The following is a 20,647-nucleotide window of genomic DNA, read 5'->3' on the forward strand; positions in this document are numbered from 1 at the left end:
ACAAACATTTCAAAGTGTCTTAGTTCTTGTTTCATAGGACACATTGGGGTTTGGAGGACAGGCAGAAACTGCCTCTCCTTTCCTGGAGGTGAAAGGAACAGAAAGCTGCAGGTGGGCAGCCCATCGTGGACCAGGGGAATGCTGAGGGAGAGAAAGCAGAATTTAAAAGTTTTGTGCTTTAGTACATCTAATTAGAGGATCCATCTAGTAGTACAAACTAGATGGGAACTAAAAAAGAAAAAGTGGAGTTCATCTATCTACTTTCTTAAAGATGAATCTGAGCTGTGAAAACAAGCAGATGGTCAAAAGAGAGAGCTGAAAAGTCCAGCATGGCAACACCGAGCTCTGAGGCATCTTTTTGCCATATAGGATGCAAAGCCTCAAGCCAGCTTGAYATTAAATCCCAGGGACTGTGAGACAAGGTGTGCAGGGAGACATAAAGCCTCTTACACCAATATCTGTGGGGTAAATAAGCTTTTGTGTTCCCAAGGCCTGAAACAGAGGCAGCAGCCTTGAAGATAAGCGCAGCTGAGAGCAGCTCTTCAGTAGGACCCTGAGGTACCGCAGAAGGTGGTTCACACAAAGAAGCATTTTCAGTCCCGACCAGTCTGTGACCTGGAGGGAGTGCACACCTGTGTGACTGGTGTCCAGCCACGACTCTATCTGGCTTTAGGCAGTTAAGACAGGTCAATCTTTTGCTGAAAAGAAACTACAAAGAACAGTCTTTACTGAGAAGARGCTAGAAAGATCTACTTGCTCTGCAACGGTGCATAACACCTGCAGGTGGGAAGCAAATATCTCATTTCCAAATTCCTGTTCTTGATTTTGAGCAGACATAAATTCCAACCTCCCACAAATCAGGCAACTATTCCTAGCCAACAGAGTGTTGGATACTCTAAAGCAGTTTTACTGCTCCTTTAGGTCAAAACTATCCCATTTTATGCAAATAATCASCAACTGGATGAGGTATTTGAGCTGCACTTTTTCTTATGAGGATGCCCTAAAACTCAAAATGCAGAGCCAGCCACTCAGTCTAGTGGCTACTTAATCACCCATTTGTAATGGAAAAGGTACTGAAGGAGAAACCAAGAGAGGCTCTTCCCTAGAATACGCAGCAGCCTGGCAACCAGGGACACTTTCCTGGCAGATAGGAAGTGCCAGCAGATGCTAGTGTCTAAAGCAGGTAGATGGAGATTTCAGAACATTCCACCAGCTCACACTCTTTGCAGGATAAAATGGGRTGTCCTTTCTAAACCCTAAGAGATGTCATTTTTGGCCTCATCCAGGGAGTGAGTTTTCAGAAAGTATGTTGATGGGGCCTTCCAGAGAAGACAGGAAAAATGTTTGGTTAGAAGAATGTTAGGATAGGAGATGTGTGGCACAAGCTTTTACATGTGCTATGGCAGAAGGTCAGATGCCAGAGGGACTTCAGGCACACGGCAGGTTTAGAGGATGAAACAGCATTATTCTGATAGTGATGTCCTTGTGTAGCTTTGAGAATCCATTCCAAAATAGTTATTCTAAAATGAGGCCTTCAWATTGGCATATGAATCATATTTGTCGATCCCATGCACTTGTTTCCTTTTAAAGGAGGTATCAATAAACTATTAATATTTAGCAGTAGTTCAATAGATATCGATAATTTTAAGAGAGAGAAAAGTTTTCTCAGATACTGCTCTGCTGATGTCAATGCTTAAATGAAAATGGTATTATYCTGTATAAGTCAATCTATCAATGAGTTATACATTGTGTATAGCCAGAGTGTTTCACTGTGGTAAGATGGGCTGCAAAGACTATGTGTAGTGTTGTGATATGAGAGTGTTTTAGGCATAGCTTGAGGATTAGACCCCAGTGACAAGYCCCAGTTACACTGTGAAAGTCATTCCGAGCAACTCTGCTCTCCCAAAGACATACTCACTAACTCCTGGACATTAAAGTCTTTTTGTATATCAATGTTTCACTAAAATACATATTTTTTTTTTTAGAAACAAACATACATAGATCTTAAGTCGCCTGCAGTGTCTGACACTTCAGTTACAGAGCTGATTTTTGCAAAGATATTAGAATTATAAAATGGAAAGTTAGGAAGAAGCAACTCACAGGCTGTCCAGGTTCATCTCCCCCCAGGATTCGGAAGCCAAAGCCAGACTCCATCCTCCGAAGGTGAACATCCAGTTCCTTGTAATCGGGACCTGGTTTAAAGGGAAATCTCACTGAGCAACGCATTTTTGTTTTGTCCAGAGAATTTACACCATCTTCCGTCCCCGCTTTTGTTCACCATGGATGACTAATGACAGCCTGTCTAGAGCCAGTGGGAACAAATGGAACACAATGCATTGTACACAGACAAAGAGAAGACACTTGAAAATGTAGGTATTTTGRAAGATGATTATGTTCAGCAAAATGCACCAAGCCCAAACTAGAACACATTCACAGGAGAATGGCACTGGAAAATTTTGACCAAAATAGAGGTTATAATGATGTCTTCCTCCTAAGATTGACCGTATCATAATTTGCTGTTCAGCTATCTCTGCTGTTTAATTTGGATTTTCCTTGCTGTCTGTTAAAACTTAAAGAGAATAAGCTGAAACAGGAGATAAAGAAAATTAATCAGTCCAACTTAGGGAAGATGAATAATCAGCACAGAACATTTCAGTTCCATACACAAGGATAAAGCAGTATGTCTTTTACATAATGTAACTTTTCAGTACTCTACTGTCAGGTAATACCCTCAATAAAAAGTTCTGGTGAAAGCTAGCATTATAAGCCTCTGAGTTTTAGGGTTTAAATTGAAAGCTAACATAATGGRTTTGAACTCCTTAATGCTACTCAATTAAAGCTTTATGAATCATTAAAATTGTGCTTCCATATGCCTGCATATTTTGCCTGTAAACATACATTCTGCCCTGGATTATATCAGTTCAGGAACTGTGCTTTTTACAAATGAGCTTCTTGTAAAAGGGTCTTTAGTTTCATGTGACAAAGCCCATTGTTTTGGGTCCAGGTGCCCTTAAAATACAAAAGAGATTAAAAAAAAAAAAAAAAAAAAAAAGCCTTGGTAGTTAAAGAACTAATAAATTGTCTCCTTTAGCTGCCTTTCTGCCAGGATGTTTAGAGACACTTTGGGCTCATCACCTAAAGCAGGACAGTTACTAGCAGAATGGTCGTTTGTACAAATTGCACTCCGAGCTATAAATCCTGACAGAGCTTTTGGCCAGCGCCAGCATTTTGTCAGCCCCCAAAGACAGAAAGGAACGAGTAGCTTTATTTCAGCAAACTGCTCATGTTGTTTCCAACTGCGCCGTGTTTCCCTAGGAGGGCAGGGACTCCAGATGGCTGAAACACAGCACGTCAGCAGCTCATTACCAGCCAGTGGATGCTGCGCAAATGACAGCGTTCAGGGGATCCCTCCCAGCTCATGGGCCCTGGTGGTCACTGTCTCATTTTCTAAGATGATGAGTGTAACAGACTGAGCAATGATAATGGAGAGGAGATTCTTTGGATGCTGCTTAGTGAATCCGAGCCAGGGAGTGATCCCTTTTCACTCACATCTGACCCATCAGTTCAGCTCTAGGCAGGTCTTCAAAGAAGACCATAGCCAYCTACAGCAGCTCTATGCTATCACTGGGCCATAAAATTCTCTCTAGACTGCCACAACAGCATATTATGGAGACCTGCACACTGCTTCAGAAATGAATACTAATACTAGACCGAAGCTGAATTTTCCTCAAATGTCTCAGCTGGCGAAAYAAAATTATTGCCTTTCCCTACTAACTTGCCTCCCATATGTTTAGACAACAAAATAGCTCCTAAGATCTTATTATACTGATTTTTCTTCAATTTATTTGATAAGTGTTTCAGCAGTCAATAAAAGAGCAAATGAAATTTGTGTATGCACAAATTTCTATTAACATAAGGCAAAGGTTGTTTCAAAGTTGTCAGAGTCAAAGGAATTTTAGTATGAAGATAGCGCTCTGTCCTTGCTTGATGTGTCCGTGTAACAAGGACGGGGTTAGGACTAGGGAGAGGACATCAGAGAGGGACACAGCAGTAGTGACACTCCTGAGCTCTAACATGCACAGGAGATTTTGCTTCCAGGGTTTATTCGTGCAGCCATGAGTGATATGCACAGTTGCGGACACATTAATAAAAGCATAAGAATGTGAAATTGCAAAGGGTGCATACTCCGGCACACTTTATACACCAAACCAGTGTTGGTATCAGACTCCAAAATAAAAGGTGTTATTTTTGTTATTTTTTTTATGAGTCTCTCTACCAAAGGAATCATGGATTCATTAAGGTTGGAAGGGACCTTTAGGGATCATCTAGTCCAACGACCCTGCACACACAGGGTCACCTAGAGCATGTGGCAATTCCATGGCAAACGGATTCTGTCCAAGAGAGTTTTGAGTATCTCCAGAGAAGGAGATTCCACAATCTGTCTTGGCAACCTGCTTGAGTGCTCTGTCACCAGCACCATTAAGATTTTTTCCTTAAGTTCCTGTGGAACTTTTGKTGYTTTAGAATGTAATGAAAAMGGTAAGCTAAGCTGACCATGAACAGATTTAAGCTAAAAATGTCCTACATGGGAATASTTTTCCTTTTGTAGAGCTGTAACATATTTTGGAAGCTTGTAGATTAACTGACTGTGGCAATGCTTGCTCCRAAGAGCTTTCCTTGCCAGGGAGCTAGAAGTCTACAGACCCCATTAGCTGCCAACTCTTCCTTGTATGCTAAAAACTGCTTTAAAAAAAATATTCTTTTTTGTCCCATCAAGCAGCAGAAATACAAGACTGGAAAGGATCCCTGGTCATGTAGCCCAGCTTCCAGATATTGCAAGCAAAAAGCAAGCAAAAAAGACCTGAGTAAAGAAGACACTTGGCAACTGTGCCTTTTTTGTGCCTTTGTCACTAYGTCACCTTCCTCATTCTGTGCTTTAATTGGTGGATTGCACCCACAGAATCACAGAATCACAGAATATTCAAGGTTGGAAGGGACCTCTASAGATCATCTAGTCCAACCTTCCCGCTCAAGCAGGCACACCTACAGCATGTGGCACAGGGCGGCATCCAGGTGGGTTTTGAAGACCTCCAGGGAAGGAGACTCCACAACCTCCCTGGGTGATTATACCCCATGATGATTATACTTTTTCACTACAATTTGATATTATTCCCTGCAACTGACTTCTATACTTAAGAGCACTCCATCCTCTGCTATTTCCAGTTGTTTCAGTTTTCACGTCAGGCAGGATGACATGACTCCACTGGCTGGCTTTATGTTGAGCTGGAGACAACTACCCCACAGACGCCTGAAGAGCCTATGGGGGAATGTCTTTATCTGGACCTGATCCCAGCTCCAGGTCAGCATGTAAGAGTATCAGCTATAACCAGCATTTTGTAAAATGCCTAATTGAAGTTTAGATTGATTAAGTAGGTACCACTTTTTTGGTGCAAAAAATATCAGTTACCAGGTTAGTGTGACACAATCTATTTTCGTAAGCTTCTTTTGCATTAGATCTCAGTTTATTTTCATATCCATAGTTAATCCTTATTTTAAAATACGTTCTGAAGTCTTGCTGACTATCAAAAATGTTTTTCCCTTTTTCCTCAATATAGGTAAAATGTTGACTAATAGTTGCTGTTCTGACGACAGGAACTCAGGCTTGACTGATTAACATTCCTTATTACCATGTGCCAATGCTTTCAGTATTCTTGCATATACATTAATCAGGTACTCTTTCCCATGGAAGTGATTACATTTTCTTTCTGATATTTCTTCAGTGCTTACCTCTCTATGATTCTGGTGCTTTTTTCCCCCCAAAAAAGATTAATAGATAAAATAAATGTTGCCTCTTCTTGCCGGTGCAGGTTTTTGATTGATCATATGTACAAAGCAAACTGCCTGTACTTACAAAGAAATGACACTTCCATGCCTTGAAATATATTGCAAACTGTTGGTTAATATGACTTCATTATGGAAAATGAATCTTTTTTTTTCTTTTTTTTTTTTTTTTTCTCTTGCTATAAACTAGATTGGTACCTTTGCAGTTCATGCCAAGTAAGAATAAATTAATAGGTTTGCAGACATGGGAGTCAAGTGAAGCCTTAATCAGTATAGTCTGCTTTTTGGCAGAGCGTGTTTTGTTGGTTCACCTATGTGTCCCATCTCCAAAACATCAACTTTTCTTCTATAAAACCTAATTTTAACCTAAAGGCATCCTCCATAGGAATGACAGGGTTTCCCCCTCTCCTTTACTTCTCTGCACTTCTTTAATAGAAAAGGAACAGCAGACTACACTGTTAGTAGATTCAGTGTCTTTTTTATATTTAGAGTATTTTGTTTGGTCTTTTTCTGTAAAAGGAAACTTAATGGTCAGAAGTGACAAAACCAATTCACTTGGCTAGGTTATAAAAACAGCYGGATCTCCCATGAATTTAAGAATGGAATTGGACAAGCAGTGATCTTATCATTGCTGCACAGCAAGGGTAGCAAAGAGCATCCAGAAATTCTATTTCCTGCCTTATGGAAGAAGGCAGATTTGCTTTAAATGCAATGAATATATTGTTACTGAACAGCAGTGAGATCTCAGAAGTTCAGACGTGATCATCAGCTCTCAGTTACATCTCTGTACTGTATTCATTTCAATTTCTAGATGACATGCACCTTGGAAAGTGCACACACAATTGTTTCTTGAAAGTATGTAGAGAAGATTTGTTTTATGGATAATTTAAGCCTTGGAAGTGCTGAGTGATATTCATAGAGATAAACCTGTTATTGGGGATGATACTGTAAAGGCGAAGATTTTTTTTATTAAATTTCTTCTACATTGTAAATAAAACAAGGAGGCGGAGCTTTGTTATAAGATCTTTACAGTCTTTCTGGGTTTGCTCAAACTTATTGCTAAAAATAAGAGCTATTTTGACTTTTTTATTGAAGCTGATGAGCATTTTTTATTATGTGTAAATTATTATCATGAACTGTGATTAACCCAAATCTACAACAATTTTTTATCTGGGCTTCAGATGTTTTGAAAAATGTGAAAAGCTTGAAAAAAGTCTTCTGATTTCCAACCTTAATAACTTCTTAAAAAATACACAAATTTCCTTTTGATATTTATAGAGCTGGTAAATAACCAACTACAGAAAGCCCCCCCCCCAAAAAAAAAAGGAATTAATACCAAACATAGTTATTTAACCTAACAGGGTGTGCAAAACCAGCCCAAACCCATATTTAATTTAGGAACCTATCCAAAATATTTTGGAATAGAAAAGCCTTTAATGAGTTTTTAATGTATAGGAGGAAGAAATGGCTGGGTCTATGTAACACATCAATCTGTTTTTTTGCAAAGGAAGGCAAAATTGATATCATTTTTTTCATTGCAAAAAAATGCTTAAACTAAGTTGTAGGCATGAGCTATAGAAAAATATTTTTATGCTATTAATGGTAGGACAGTAAACACTAAATGTATCAAAGCACACAAAAAATATTGTTAAATACACACAAAGACTGTCTGAGGAAAATGAAGTGGTTTTCCTTCCTCAAAATGAAAATCTATTACAAAAAGATGTAGAGTTAGCATTCTATAACCTCCCCCTCTACAGCTCATATAAAAAGAAAATAGTGACTGGGCTGATTGGCCGTAATCTGGAGAAATGATTAAAGAAATAATTACTCAAACATAAAATGGAGGACAATTAGTTTACAGAACAATGAAGGCTGAGGAATACTTGCCAGAGGAATCCACTCGAAAACCAGTCCTGGGCAGCACTTGTTCTGAATAGGAAAATGGGGAATTAAAGATGAAATACATTTCTCAAGATATGTAAAGAAGCAGCACCATTTTCTGTGCTGTGCATTAAATTACTGACTTGCAATTTCTCTTTCTGACTGTATATTTCATTTATTGCATATCCCTTTCCTCCTGACATGTATCTTCCTGCTAGATATAAGCCTTCTTCACCATTTCTAGGTGAAGTGAAACAGACAGTTAAGAGTGCTCCTTTATGAGAACATAGTTTGTGATGAAGATTAAATTGTTACTGTATTAAAAAAGGTGAAAGTTGGGGCTTATTTTTTTTCTTAATGTTATTGCTTATTCAAAGACCACAACAAAAGGAAAGTTTACAAGYTGTTTAGATGACTTGACTCCTGCTRTTATCCAATTCAACTGCAAGCCCTCTTTCATTATCAAGAGCAATATTTTGCTAACAGATTATATATTTATATCATCAACAAAAACAACCGGTTGCATGTGAAAGCAAAGTCGTTCAACTCACTTGTAGTACAGACAGCTTCATAGTATTTACATCTCACTAGATGATACAGTGAACCAATAATGGATTGTTTTTTATTTACAACTACTTTGCTGGCATTAGAGGAATCTGGAACAAATCCATAGYTGGATTCATTGTCACAGTTTAACTATAGACTTCTGTTTTACMATCTCTTCAGCCTCCAGAGTGATTAGCAAAACATCTCACACTGGAGGCATCCCAACAGAAAATAGGGAAAAAAGAACTAGCACATCCACRCAACTAAAACAAAGCACTATATCATGTATTTCATGATATAAACAGGGATCTTCTACATCAGCATCTGTAGGACAACAATTCACAAAGATAAAGTATACACAAAGTATATATTATCTCATGAAATAGAAGGAAAAGATGAGTATAAAAGGAATTTAAGCACCATGTTTTCCAATTAGAAAGAGGTCAGAAAATGCCCTGGAAGGCATTGCTTTTGACCCATCGAAGCCCTCTGGAAATATTTGGAAGTGGTGAGAGAAATGAGAAGACAGTATTTCTCATGCAGACAGCTCCCTAACACTTCGGAAGACTTTGGACTAAAATGACCTTCCTGGCCTTCTGGTGGATCATTCCCTAAAAGGAGCAAAAACTGCAGTGTTYCAGCATTACTCAACATTTCACAGCTCCAATAATGCTCATTGTAGAGCACTAATGCTATAGAATTAATACATTTTCCTCAAAATGGAGATGGATGCCACTGAATGTCTTACACCTCTTTTATAAGAGTATTTACACAATGGTCATGATCTGCCCAAACTGAGGTAACTGATATTCTGCTTATCTAGAACAGTTCGGATATTGAATTGGATGGGAACACRCTTTTGGTTTTAATGAAGTATTTGCGTTAATGTTAAAGGTTGTCTAAAGTGTGTTCTAGTTTGTAGGTGTCTGCACATCTTTACTTTGATGCTTAAAGGAGGCACTCCCTCCRTATACTTCAGAATTTGTAAAGTAATTTAGAATCCTTCCAGATGAGAGGAGCTATGTAGATCTAAATTATTCCACAAACATAACTATGCAAAGTCAAAACCTTTGAAACAGGTGAGGATCCATTGCAAATTTGGAAGAACTTTTTTTTTCCCACTCACTTTTTTTCAAGATTTTGATGGAATCCTTAAAAGAGACAGGATGATTTTAATTCACAGAAAGCAATTAAATCTCAATTGTCTAAAAAAGCTTTTGTTTGAAACCTTTCTGTTGGTCATCGAGCTAGAACTACTGTTGTAGCTGTTGTAAGACTGGGTCATTCTGTGTTTCCATTTGTGCCTGGAGTCACCCTAGTATCCCTCAGAATATACTTCAAATAGCAAAGCTAAACAGGTACAATTACATTAAAATTGTGACAAAAAAGAGAACAAGGCAATTCTCAAGGAGCTTCAGTGGCTCTAGGGGATTCAGCCTTGGTAGCTTGAGGACTCAGACCCTRCTAGCTAGGACCTCCAGCAGCACCTTGGATCTTGATGGCTTCTCTCCTATGGAAGGGGGCRTTTTCCTCCCCTCTGCATCACACAGCACCAGCCAAAGGTGTGCTCAATGTGTGTGATGCAGAGACCTCCCCGCTGTTGCTTGGACAGGGTGTTTGTGAGGGTGACAGAGGTGTGTGGCTCATTCGGGAGGAACTAAGGCAGCAGCAGCACCTCCAGGCTCTGTTTCAGTGGTGGCACTTTGCATGTCCAGTTACATCATGGTGCAATGGGAAGCTCTCAACTGTGAAAGCTGTTTGCTGCCAGTACAGACATTTCCTGCTATACTCGGTGAAAAGCCAGATCCAGCCCATCTTTTGTCTGTTGGATTCAGCTAGCCTAATCTGTTCTTAAAAACTCCCAGTAACTGGGGCTTTACAAGCTCTCTAGGACATCTCTATTAATGCTTACAAAATGCCCTTATATTTGGAGAAGCATTTCTAATCCTTATCTAATCCACCTTGCTGCATTTTTATCCCATTACTCTTGACTATGCTTGACAAGGAAAACTCTTCTTTCTGTACCAACTGTTTTTACTTGAAGATCTCTTTCAGATTTTATTCTTTATGCTAAGCAAGTCCAGTTCTCTCAATAAGTCTAGTAAAGTAAAAGCAAGATTTAGAAGTTTCCCAGTCAGCAGTGAGATGCACATCTCTACAATTTCTAAACAGGTAGAGAATTCACAATAAACGGGATAAAGAGTTACCTTCTGAGYTTGTTAAATCCTAGTTCCCTTTCTTTATACTGAGTGGTTTATTAATCATTTTTTTCCACCCTCTTGAAAGTTGGTTACTTCTTAACTAAATATCCTACATTTCTGTTATCTGCTCACAGGATGAGAAAACAAGTTGTCCACTTGCAAAAGTTTCATATCTAGAGGAAGGGAGATCTGTACGTTTTTTATTGGACTAGCTGTTGTAACTGGAAATAAAACCGAGATTTTGGACTCTGAGTTCCTTGGTAAGGTATCATTACATGACTTCTTGGGTCTTATTTCTAAACACTGTAATATGGAAATTTCTAGGTATGTCTAGATGCTTAGAGGAAAGGAAGAGAACTTCTGTAATACTTACTCCCTTATGACTTATTACAACCCATGAGCTTAGCTAGGTCATGAATTCTTATTGTTTTAAGGGAAGAATTGTTTAAGGGAAAACAATCTCACACACTGACAGTGCTTCTATTCCAAGATTTTCACATGAATAAAATGCATAGATATCCATCCACCCAATCTCTCAGGGGAATCTAAAACTCACCAGGTCTTCTTTCTGTCTATTAGTTAAAACCCCCTTGCTTTAGCTATTTAAGAATGTTGTCAGATACAAATTCTTTTGGGAAACGGTACACAAGAAGTATCCTGCACGCTGGTAAAAATGCCTGTGACCATTAACAAAATGAAGGGACAAGAACTAGCTAATACCTCCTTCAAAGCGCCTCTGAATTTAACATGCAAAATACACAAATAGAAGTGGAATTTAAACTGGTCTGTGGCAGTTTCAGTACACATAGGTAACTAGGTAGAAAGATCTGTGAGTACAGTTTATTACTGACAACCTTATCTTTTTTGTCAATATGCCTCAGTTTCGCAGATAAAAGTAATATCTTTTTGATGATAAGTATACTAAACGAGTAGAAGTTAGAGAATATGAAATGGAAAAGGAAATGTGCCTCTTGAGAAGAACATCCTGAAAAATCCTCAGGTGTCGATGTACTGTTGAAATGCAAAAAAAAAAAAAAAACCCACATGTGAGAGATTACAATTCTTTTGGGTCTTCTTCCAGCACTATTTATTCATGAAAAGTTCTCGTGTGCTAAAGATTCCCATGAGTGAATAGAATGGGAATGGTTTAGCTCTGCTCATTAGAGTCTTTGGGGGAAAAAAAGCGTATCTCAAAAATCTAGCAGATTGTGGTTAGTATGTTTTCCAAAGAAAAAGTTTAGGGAGAAAAATGAATGAGATAATCCCAGTGAACAGAGGCTGGCTAGTGTGGCAATTGCTGCTTTATGAATGTAAGTTCAGGCCTAAAGGTTTAGATCAGATTTTGTTGAGAGAATACAGAATAAATCTACTACTAGTAAGCGTTCATGTTGCAGCRTCTTAGCCCCACTCACACTTTAGGTTAACAAGCATTTTCCAAATAAAAGGCATGAAAACAATCATGTTGCAATGTCCTTCCCAAACCTGCTCTAAGGTGAGGGGCAGTGTGAACCCCCTTATAGATGATGCAGTTCCCAGGGGCCTCACGCAGCTCAGCTGGAGGCGATCACTCGTGACCAACTCTCCAGGGCTTATGTGTCAGTTTTCTTACTTAAATTATTACTTTGACATCTTCAATACAACCTGTCAGATGAAAATCTACATGTGTACCTTTTAATAAAGTGTATATTGTGTAAGAGAAAGGATTACTGCATCTTTAGTACTGCTGCTAGATGAAAAAATGACACTTCTTATCAGCATAAGTTGTCCAAGACCGACTTCRCAATCCTGCAATCAAAATCACTTTACATCCACTCTCCTATGGTGATGATATTCTTATAATTTCATTTTAAAATGATTTTGGTTTCACTGTCAGTTCTTATAAAACTAACAAAAACATTTTGTCATGGTGAGTAACTCTTCCTGGAGGGATGAACAATACAAAATTATTTGACATTGGTCTTTTAAACTGTCCTCTCCCCTTGATGTGATCTCTTAATGGAAAGGAGTTAATTTTATTTAGTAACATAAATTATTAGACCTTTTCTATGCTGTTGTTTGGGGTAGTAAAAGATGAAAAGAAAACAACAATTTGTATTGTGCAGAGAAATTACCTTCCTGCAACTCAGCTGCTTGCACACCGACCAGTACTTTACCAGCACCCTCATATTTATTAAGTGAAAGTARCTCTGTCTCAGAGACATCAGGGGTGGGAACCTGATGAAAAGAAAGGCTGAGAGCAAACTGAGTGCAGGGAATATCTGAACTAGAGCCTCATTTTCTGGGCTCATACTCCTAAACCTTTTGTCTATRTAGAAAAGAAAGGAATACTAAGCTGTAATCCTTGGCATACTAAGTATTTAACACTCTAATAGTACTATATGTTATATTCAATATTTTGTAAATAAATATACACACATACATGTACATAGATCTTTTTAAAACACCATAAATAAAATGTGAAAATCATTCAGACTACAGATGTGCAAAGATGGAAAAAAACTGTTAGAAGCAAAATTGTTGTCAGAAGACAACAATTTTTGAAATTTGTTTGAAATTTGACGTTTGAAAAAAATCAATAACAATAAGTGAAAATTATCCTTCAATTTTAAAAAGTCCARCTCTGTAGGTCTTAAGCCAACAGGCATTGATTAGAAAATGCTGGTCTGGCCACTCAGTATAAGGCTGTCTGATAAATCTTCCCCACTCCTAAAACACTTTCCATGACTTTTCAGAGGAAATGCACCTTGCAAATATGTATAAAAATGCTTTTCGGTGCCTCAGAGAAAGTCATTCATAAGGCTGCATAAGAAAATGTGAGGGCAAATAATGCATTGTGTTAATACATATGCTACGTACATGTTTCATAGCTGCCCGTGGCCTTTGTTTTTTGGTTCTTTTCCAGTTCATCTAACTATTTGGCAGCATATAAAAATACAGTGCATACTATAGCCAGCCGATGGTCTGAAAAGAACTGAGAAAATTCATGATACCACAGTCGAGAGAAACATCAACACAGGAGCTTTTTAAAACAGAAAATTTTGTCTTTCTAGTAAAAGATTGCACTGTAGTTGTCCAGATTTTCACTTTTATTAAGAGCTTATCACTAGTTTATCTCATTCTTCTTCCTGGCATTTCTATGTCACCAGTCATGGTCTACCACAGTGACTTAAGGGCACAGGGAGGGATGATAAATATATCCTAATTACTGTAAACAAGTATTTTATTTTACTGTTTTCTTTAGAAGAGAATTAAACAGAATTTCTATTATACATTTTATAACATTCTATGTCATTATGAATATGATTATGGATTTATGCACCATGTTTGATTGATGTCTGCCTACACAGAGCAAAGTTTGTTATTAGCTGTGTATTGACAATGAGCAATATTCAGTATAAAATATGAGTAAAAGAGGAAAAGGAGAACTTCTTAAAGCAGAAATGCTAAATTTAAGAGAAGGATTTCTGTCAATGACAGCACTGGAGCTCTAGTTATTGCTGCAACAACTGCTGCATACTGACTTCTATCATTTTTTCATGCATATGAGATTCTTAATCCTATGTGCTATATGCCAGCTCCCATACCTAACTTCCCTCAATAGAGTCATACTGTCATGCATGCTCCTAAGTGTTTACATATGGAGAAAGGGTCTGCCTTTAAGACAAATAAAACTGGAAAGGAAAAATTAAGGGAAAAAAAGGTTATTTGAGTAGGTTTTATCATTCATTTTTGAGTGTGCCAAAAATAGAGCATAAAGAAGCGTAAGCTCTCTTTACTGGGGAGAAGTAAAAGTAAACAAATAAAAAGACAAAGGAAAGGAGGTACATGGTTTAAGATAGCAAAGAGAAGGAAGGAAGGAAGGAAGGAAGGAAGGAAGGAAGGAAGGAAGGAAGGAAGGAAGGAAGGAAGGAAGGAAGGAAGGAAGGAAAGAAGGAAGGAAGGAAGGAAGGAAGGAAGATAAAATTTTCCTTCTTTTAAAATTTAGGTAGATAGTCTGATTGATATGATATTCTACCACTAGTTGTTGGAAATTGTGACATTTTAAAGCACATTTGCTGCTGCTTTTAGGCCATTGATAGTAGTGACAGGTACCAACTCTAGCAGGTGTCATCAAACAGGTAAGAGCTGAGAGGTGACAGCACGTGACAACAGCTCTGCAGGGAGGTAAGGATTATAAAGCACAGTTTTTGTGCCACTGCATTGTTTGATTTATCTACTGTACTGGTAGAACCGATGCTGAAAACTTGCCCTCAGCAGATAAGCAGTAATCCTTAGTAATTCACATATGGTCATTAAAAACTGAAATCTCCCTGTAAAGCAGGGTCATACGGGTCCTTCATATGCCTAAGGTGCAAAAGTTTTCTGCAACATAAAAAAAGATGAGCCTTTGTGGTGACTGCACGCTTGGAGCCTGTCCTTTGCTATCTTTAGCTAGGAATGACTATATCCAGCGGCTGGAGCAGAAGCTTGTGAATCAGGTCTGGATCCTTTGGCTGGCTTTGCTTCCAGTCATGTCACCGAAGTCGTGCTCCTCGCACGATGCTCTCAGCTCCTTGGCAGGGGAGCAGGAGGCTTCGAGAGAGCCCTTGGGAGCCCCGAGTGCCGACTGATCCGCCAGGGAAAGGATCTGCAGGAATGCGGAGCTACAGCAGCACTGACACGAACTGCTTAATAACCCAGTCTGACTGTGCAAGAAGCAATCTAACACTCTCTCTTTTCTTTTTTGAGCATTTCCAGGTCAGGATTGTTCACTTCTTTGCTTTATCTTTAGAAGATGAACTCTTTCTTTTTAGGTCTTGCCAAGAGACAAGGCAAACTTGCTCTCTGATAAGAAGTACTTCAAAAAAATACAAAGAACAAAAAAAAGTAGCTGAACTTTTTCTGTACACTTCTTTAGGAGTGTGTCTGTAGTGAAGATAACCAATCTGACACAGCCATATGGGTGGGAAATGAAGTTTGTGTTATTTTAAAACTCTCCTTCCCGTACATCCAATTTAGATGACAATTTCTTGACTCACTAATAGGTTTGCTGCTTGTTTCTCTCGCTTAGGATAATGTTATCCTTAGTTTCTCTCACTTAGGATAATGTTATGTATGTGGAGAAAAGAAGCAATTAAAGGCTTGATGAATTCAATTTGCTAAAACGTGTGCTGACGGCACCCATGAAACAAAAGTGCCAGGGAGAACAGCAATGCTTGGTGACAGTTATTTACGACCAAGGGATGTGAAAGAAAGCAGAAGGGATCTGGCTGGAACTGTGGATGTTATCAAGGCCTGGAGAAAACATCTGTAGTAAAACAGTGTCAGAATGGATTAAAGCTTTTGAGATCAGATGAAACATAAGGACATGGCTGGAAATCTGGGACAAATGGCTACTATAATTTTGCTTTTCATCCCTCCTTTTCTTGCTTTGGGCCTGGGAGGTGCCACAGGTCTTAGACCTTAACTGTCTTTTTAAGGTATCTGTTTAATGTAGACTGTCTTTAATCTGTGCTTTGTCACTCTCCATGTCTTTAACTGCAAGAGACTGTTCTGCCTTTGCTGAATGGAAAATACAGCTTTTTTTGCTAAAATATTTCATTTATTATAGAAACTGCTCGTGGGGAAGCACTTCTCTTTATAGTCCCAGAACACAGCACTTTGGAGAATTTCAGCTCGGGATTATTTTTTTATATATTTGTCATTGTAGCCATTAATACACAAAATAGAGAAAAATTAAGAGAAAGAAAAAGGAAGAGAAAAAGGAAGAGAAAGAGAAAGAGAAAGAGAAAGAGAAAGAGAAAGAGAAAGAGAAAGAGAAAGAGAAAAAAGGGGAAAGAAGAACTTTCTTTTATAGCATTTTGGACTGTTCCACATTGTATCCTGATCCCCCTTTCAAATATCTTCAAAATTTCAGAAATAATAATTTTTGCTAGTACATTCTGTAAAAACATTGTTTGGGGAACTTGTCCAATCAATAATAATTTCTGGAACAGAGAAAAATGCTGCATTAGCATATAATATATGTTGTATTAAAATAGCATTCGGCATGTGGCGTTCCTAAATAACCTGGCAGGCTCAGTTCCTAATTGAAGTTCATAACTGAAGATCAGGCATTTTTAAGGGAGGTTGAATGTAAATTCTAAGGTCTTATTTAAGGGTATATAAGATCTATGGTATTGTTGAAAAACCTTAGCAAGATATTTAAATAGTTAAAATAAATTTGTGAGCTTAATTTCAGGCATCTACTAATGAAGAAAAAAAAAGGGAAGAAAGGTTGGATGATGAAAAGTGAATTTAGAGATATCTACTGAACCTCTTGAAGGTGCACCTCAATTACATTGCCATGCTCTACTATGTAAGCTCGGTAAGCTTACTTGTAAGCTATCTAAATTTCTTACTATGTAAGAAAATACTGGCCTACACAAGAGTGTAGTACTACTTCTGTACTCTCCTATGTCCCAGATATCAGGGATGGCAGAGATCCCGCACAAGTCTTCTGATATATTCTACCATAATTTTGCAAGAAAAGTTCTTCTCCAAAATACCCTGAGTTTATTACAGCTTTCTTAAGGGCCATGATTGCAGAGGATATCACATTTAGGGAGCGAAAGAGACAGATGTGATCGATTAGAGATACCTACTCATTTTTACTAATTCATTGCTCCATTACATATTTTTCAGACCCACCTTTTTCATATCATGTGAAAAAAAATTATATTCAACAAACTAGATATCTTATTTCTTCATTTTTTCCCTAAGTRCCACAGCATAAGGCATTGTATGGAAAATGCATCTGAACACAGATATACAGAATTAGTCCAGAAAAGTGTTGCACATGGAATGATTAATTTGGAAGAGAATATTTTTTTGAGAGAAATAGAAGCTGCTAGAGCAAGACATTGCTGGACTRGAGTTAATGCTCACTGGTATCATCAGGGGTTGGAAGGGAGAAAGGCTCAGGGAGGGGTAAGGGAGAAACACGAAAAGCTCTGAAGACATCAAATGGATTCATTAGCAAATTATAGCTAGTAGAAGAGCATCAGGAAAGGGAGCTAAGTTGGGTTGTGCAAAAAATGACCTTAACAGAGGTTTTCTGAACTTAACACCTTGGAGGAATAGGGAAGAGAGTGTCTCAGATGTGCGAGAGCTGACAGGAAGGAGTTCTACTACATGGACTTACATGGCAGAAGATGCTGGCCTTGGCCACAGTGACAAAGAATATAGGAATCTGAGATGAAATTTAGAGGCCATCAAAATGAATCCTGGTGTTTCTTCAATGTGGTTGGCATGATGCAGAGAGAGAGAGCCAARGCCAAAGAGGAGCAGATGATGCTGCAGCTAAAGTGTAAAGGCTAAGGCACTAAGGAATAGTTTGGGACAATAATATATCATTATCACTAACATATGTTATTGACAATAATGTATTTCCTTCAGAAGATACCCATGCAAGCTCGGGAAAAGTGTTCCGTCCAGATCATGGAAACTTAGATTTATCTTTATGTCATATGAATGGGCTAATCAGAAGTAGCAGTAGGGCAATATTTTTTTGTCTAATTTATGAAGTAGTTTGACTTACAGAATAAAGAAATGTGTACAATGAAATGAAAGGTGGTATGTGCAAGGAATATCTGCTATGAAAAAGCTCTTATTATATAAACTATTTTGAAATTCTGACCTAAGTAAGCATGAAACTCTGGATGATCTAAAATATAACACTTCCAGCTAACATATTTATTAAAGTAAGGATTAAATGAGTTTAATTCATTTTACCTATGCTAAGGAAAGTATGTGGCATACTCCTTAAAAACATGAAAAATAAAATTAAGATGGGAACCTTGACAGCTCAGTCTTGTTTTGTACAGCTTTTCAAATAGTACTTGCTAGTAGTATAGGTTTTTCTTAATCACTAAGGACAATGTTATAAAATGTCAAAGTAATTTTTATAAAGCTAAATAAATCTAGCATTTCTTTTATAAATCTCACTTTAAAGTGAAAGGGGAACAATGTTGTTACTAAGGATTCAAGAGTGAAAATGAGAAGTGGGGTAATATCAGGAAACAAAATGGTGAAAGAAAAAACTTCAAAACACAGGCAAGATCTAGCAAACTATATTAGGAGTAGAATTTTGAATAATTTATAATGATCTGGGTTTGAAATTGACTTGCTTTAAATTACAAAAGATAATTATGGAAAATTATGTTAGCTGTGATACATTCATAGGCAAAAGCTTGAAATATTAAATGCTCTTCAGGGTGAACAGGGCTTTCACTTACGCCTACTTTCATAAATAGCTCTTGATTTCTCATACAGCTCATACGGGTCAGGTTTTCGTGGATCAAAGGCCTCTGTTGAATCAGGAAATGAACTCCTGTGAAGGGCGGGTGGATAGGGAATATTCTGTGGTATAGCTGGAGCTGACAAACTTGTTTGAGGGCTGCCTTGATTCTCCCATCTTTCCATCATCTGGAATAAAAACATACAGAGAATAAAGATGAAGTTTTGTAAAAGCTATGACTACCACAATCACAGTGATTTCAATTAGAGGCAAATATGTATTTTGTAAAACCTGTCAAACCCCTCTGCTGTTTCTTTGAGATGAAAGGTGTGTGTGTTGCATTGCTTTTAAAATTACTTGGTTAAATTTACCTGTTTGTCACAAGATGATGTGATATTTCTGAGATAATATGATTCCATGTGGATTAGGACCMAGCTTTATACCAGAGTTATGTTGAATATCTCTTAGAGAATGCTCTGAGTTACTGAAAGCAATTCTGCTAAAGGCTGAATCTGTGTAATGATGAAGACGTAATTACCAGATTCATCAAAATACCTAAACTGAAATACTGGTTAACAACAACAACAAAGTGCATATAGACCAGCTAAATGTATACAGCAACGAAATGATCTTAAAAGTCTTATGAGAATGCATGACAAAAGCTAACTGCAAAGCAAGAATCGCACAGATTTCTGTAACTGAAAACGAATTTCACAGCTTCTGTTGAAAAAACTCCCAAAGAGAGATCTGTTACAGTAGCTACTTGAGCATCCAGTGACAATCAAAGGTTAAATGATAAAGTACYGAACACTGTGAGAGAAAAGTGGGTATTAATTGATCAACTTTCACTTCTTTCTTTCTTATATCAAATATTATATCATAGCCATCCAGCCAAACCCATAAGCACAGGATAAGCTTTTCAACTCTTCCAGAACATTTAGAGAAGCAAGAAGCTGTTTGTCTATACATCAAAGCTATCTCAATTCATATTTCACCCAAGACCATCTTTACTGATCTCACATCAATCCAGAGGTAAGATAGTATGACATACTATATAGGTAAAAGACCTATATAGTCTTGTATAGATATAYATTTTTTGTTTTAAAAAGACTTGGTTATTAACATTAATTGCAATAGCAAATGCATTTGAAGAGGCTAAGTTAAAGAAATGTTTATTCCAAGAAGTGAATAGTTTCTTTTCCTCTGACCTCTTCTAAAGCTAATGTCCGTAAAGCCTCCAGAACTAGGTGTTCTTTAGGTGTCCAACCAATAAACCCCTACAGCTRAAGAGGCCCAAAGGAGACAGACAGAGGCAGGGTGCCCATGACGCTCAGAAATAATGTAGGATGCAAACTATGGCTATTGCACAGACAGCAGACTTTATCTCCACACAAAGGGGAGCAGGGGATGACCACTGTTTTGGGATCTGTATCTGTTGAGTGGATCAATTGCTGTAAATATTTCYTCCTGAGTTTATCAGAAGAATATKACCACCTCCCTGAGATAGCCAGAGCGTGGGTGCAGTGTATACGTGGCTCAGTGCAACATAGAGTATAAAAGCTCAACAACATAACAAAAGAATCTCAAAGAGAGCAACAGGCTTGAGCTGGCTTCAATACGTGTATTCCCACCTGGCAACTGGAGAGGTCCAGCATCATGATGATGAGCATATTATAGAAACCAGTAGTTGGAATCACTTAAGTACTGTGACTGAAGTGTACATTGCAATTCTAGKATTTTGCTAAGTGAGCAGAAGTCATTAAAAAAGAGCAGAAGTCAGTGAAGCCGAACTATCTGCCTTGCCATATGAAGCAGAAAGACACAGGGACCTTGACTATCTAGAAGCAAATATGTTTCCTATTTATTGGAGTACAGAAATAAAAGTGTTTACTTCTTTTAGAATGTCAAACTCAGTAAA

The 20,647-nt window shown here is 37.9% G+C and overlaps 1 protein-coding gene across 5 annotated transcripts in view; it reads right to left on the minus strand.

Moving 5' to 3' along the window:
* The window catches only part of MAGI2 (membrane associated guanylate kinase, WW and PDZ domain containing 2), a 674,980-nt gene that overhangs the window by 61,613 nt on the left and 592,720 nt on the right, over positions 1-20,647 (minus strand). For 2 of the 5 annotated variants that reach the window (XM_026046372.1, XM_026046376.1), the window contains exons 12-14: positions 18,728-18,917; positions 7,732-7,773; positions 2,101-2,192 (exon numbers count right to left, since the gene is read on the minus strand). In XM_026046372.1, coding sequence (XP_025902157.1) covers positions 2,101-2,192; positions 7,732-7,773; positions 18,728-18,917 — 324 coding nt within the window. The remainder of the gene's footprint in view (positions 1-2,100; positions 2,193-7,731; positions 7,774-18,727; positions 18,918-20,647) is intronic. The other 3 variants (XM_026046373.1, XM_026046375.1, XM_026046374.1) reach the window with 3 other exon arrangements.

Source organism: Nothoprocta perdicaria, unplaced genomic scaffold (genome assembly GCF_003342845.1).
Source record: "Nothoprocta perdicaria isolate Ctin4 unplaced genomic scaffold, notPer1 scaffold_44, whole genome shotgun sequence".
NCBI classification, from domain to species: Eukaryota; Metazoa; Chordata; class Aves; order Tinamiformes; family Tinamidae; genus Nothoprocta; species Nothoprocta perdicaria.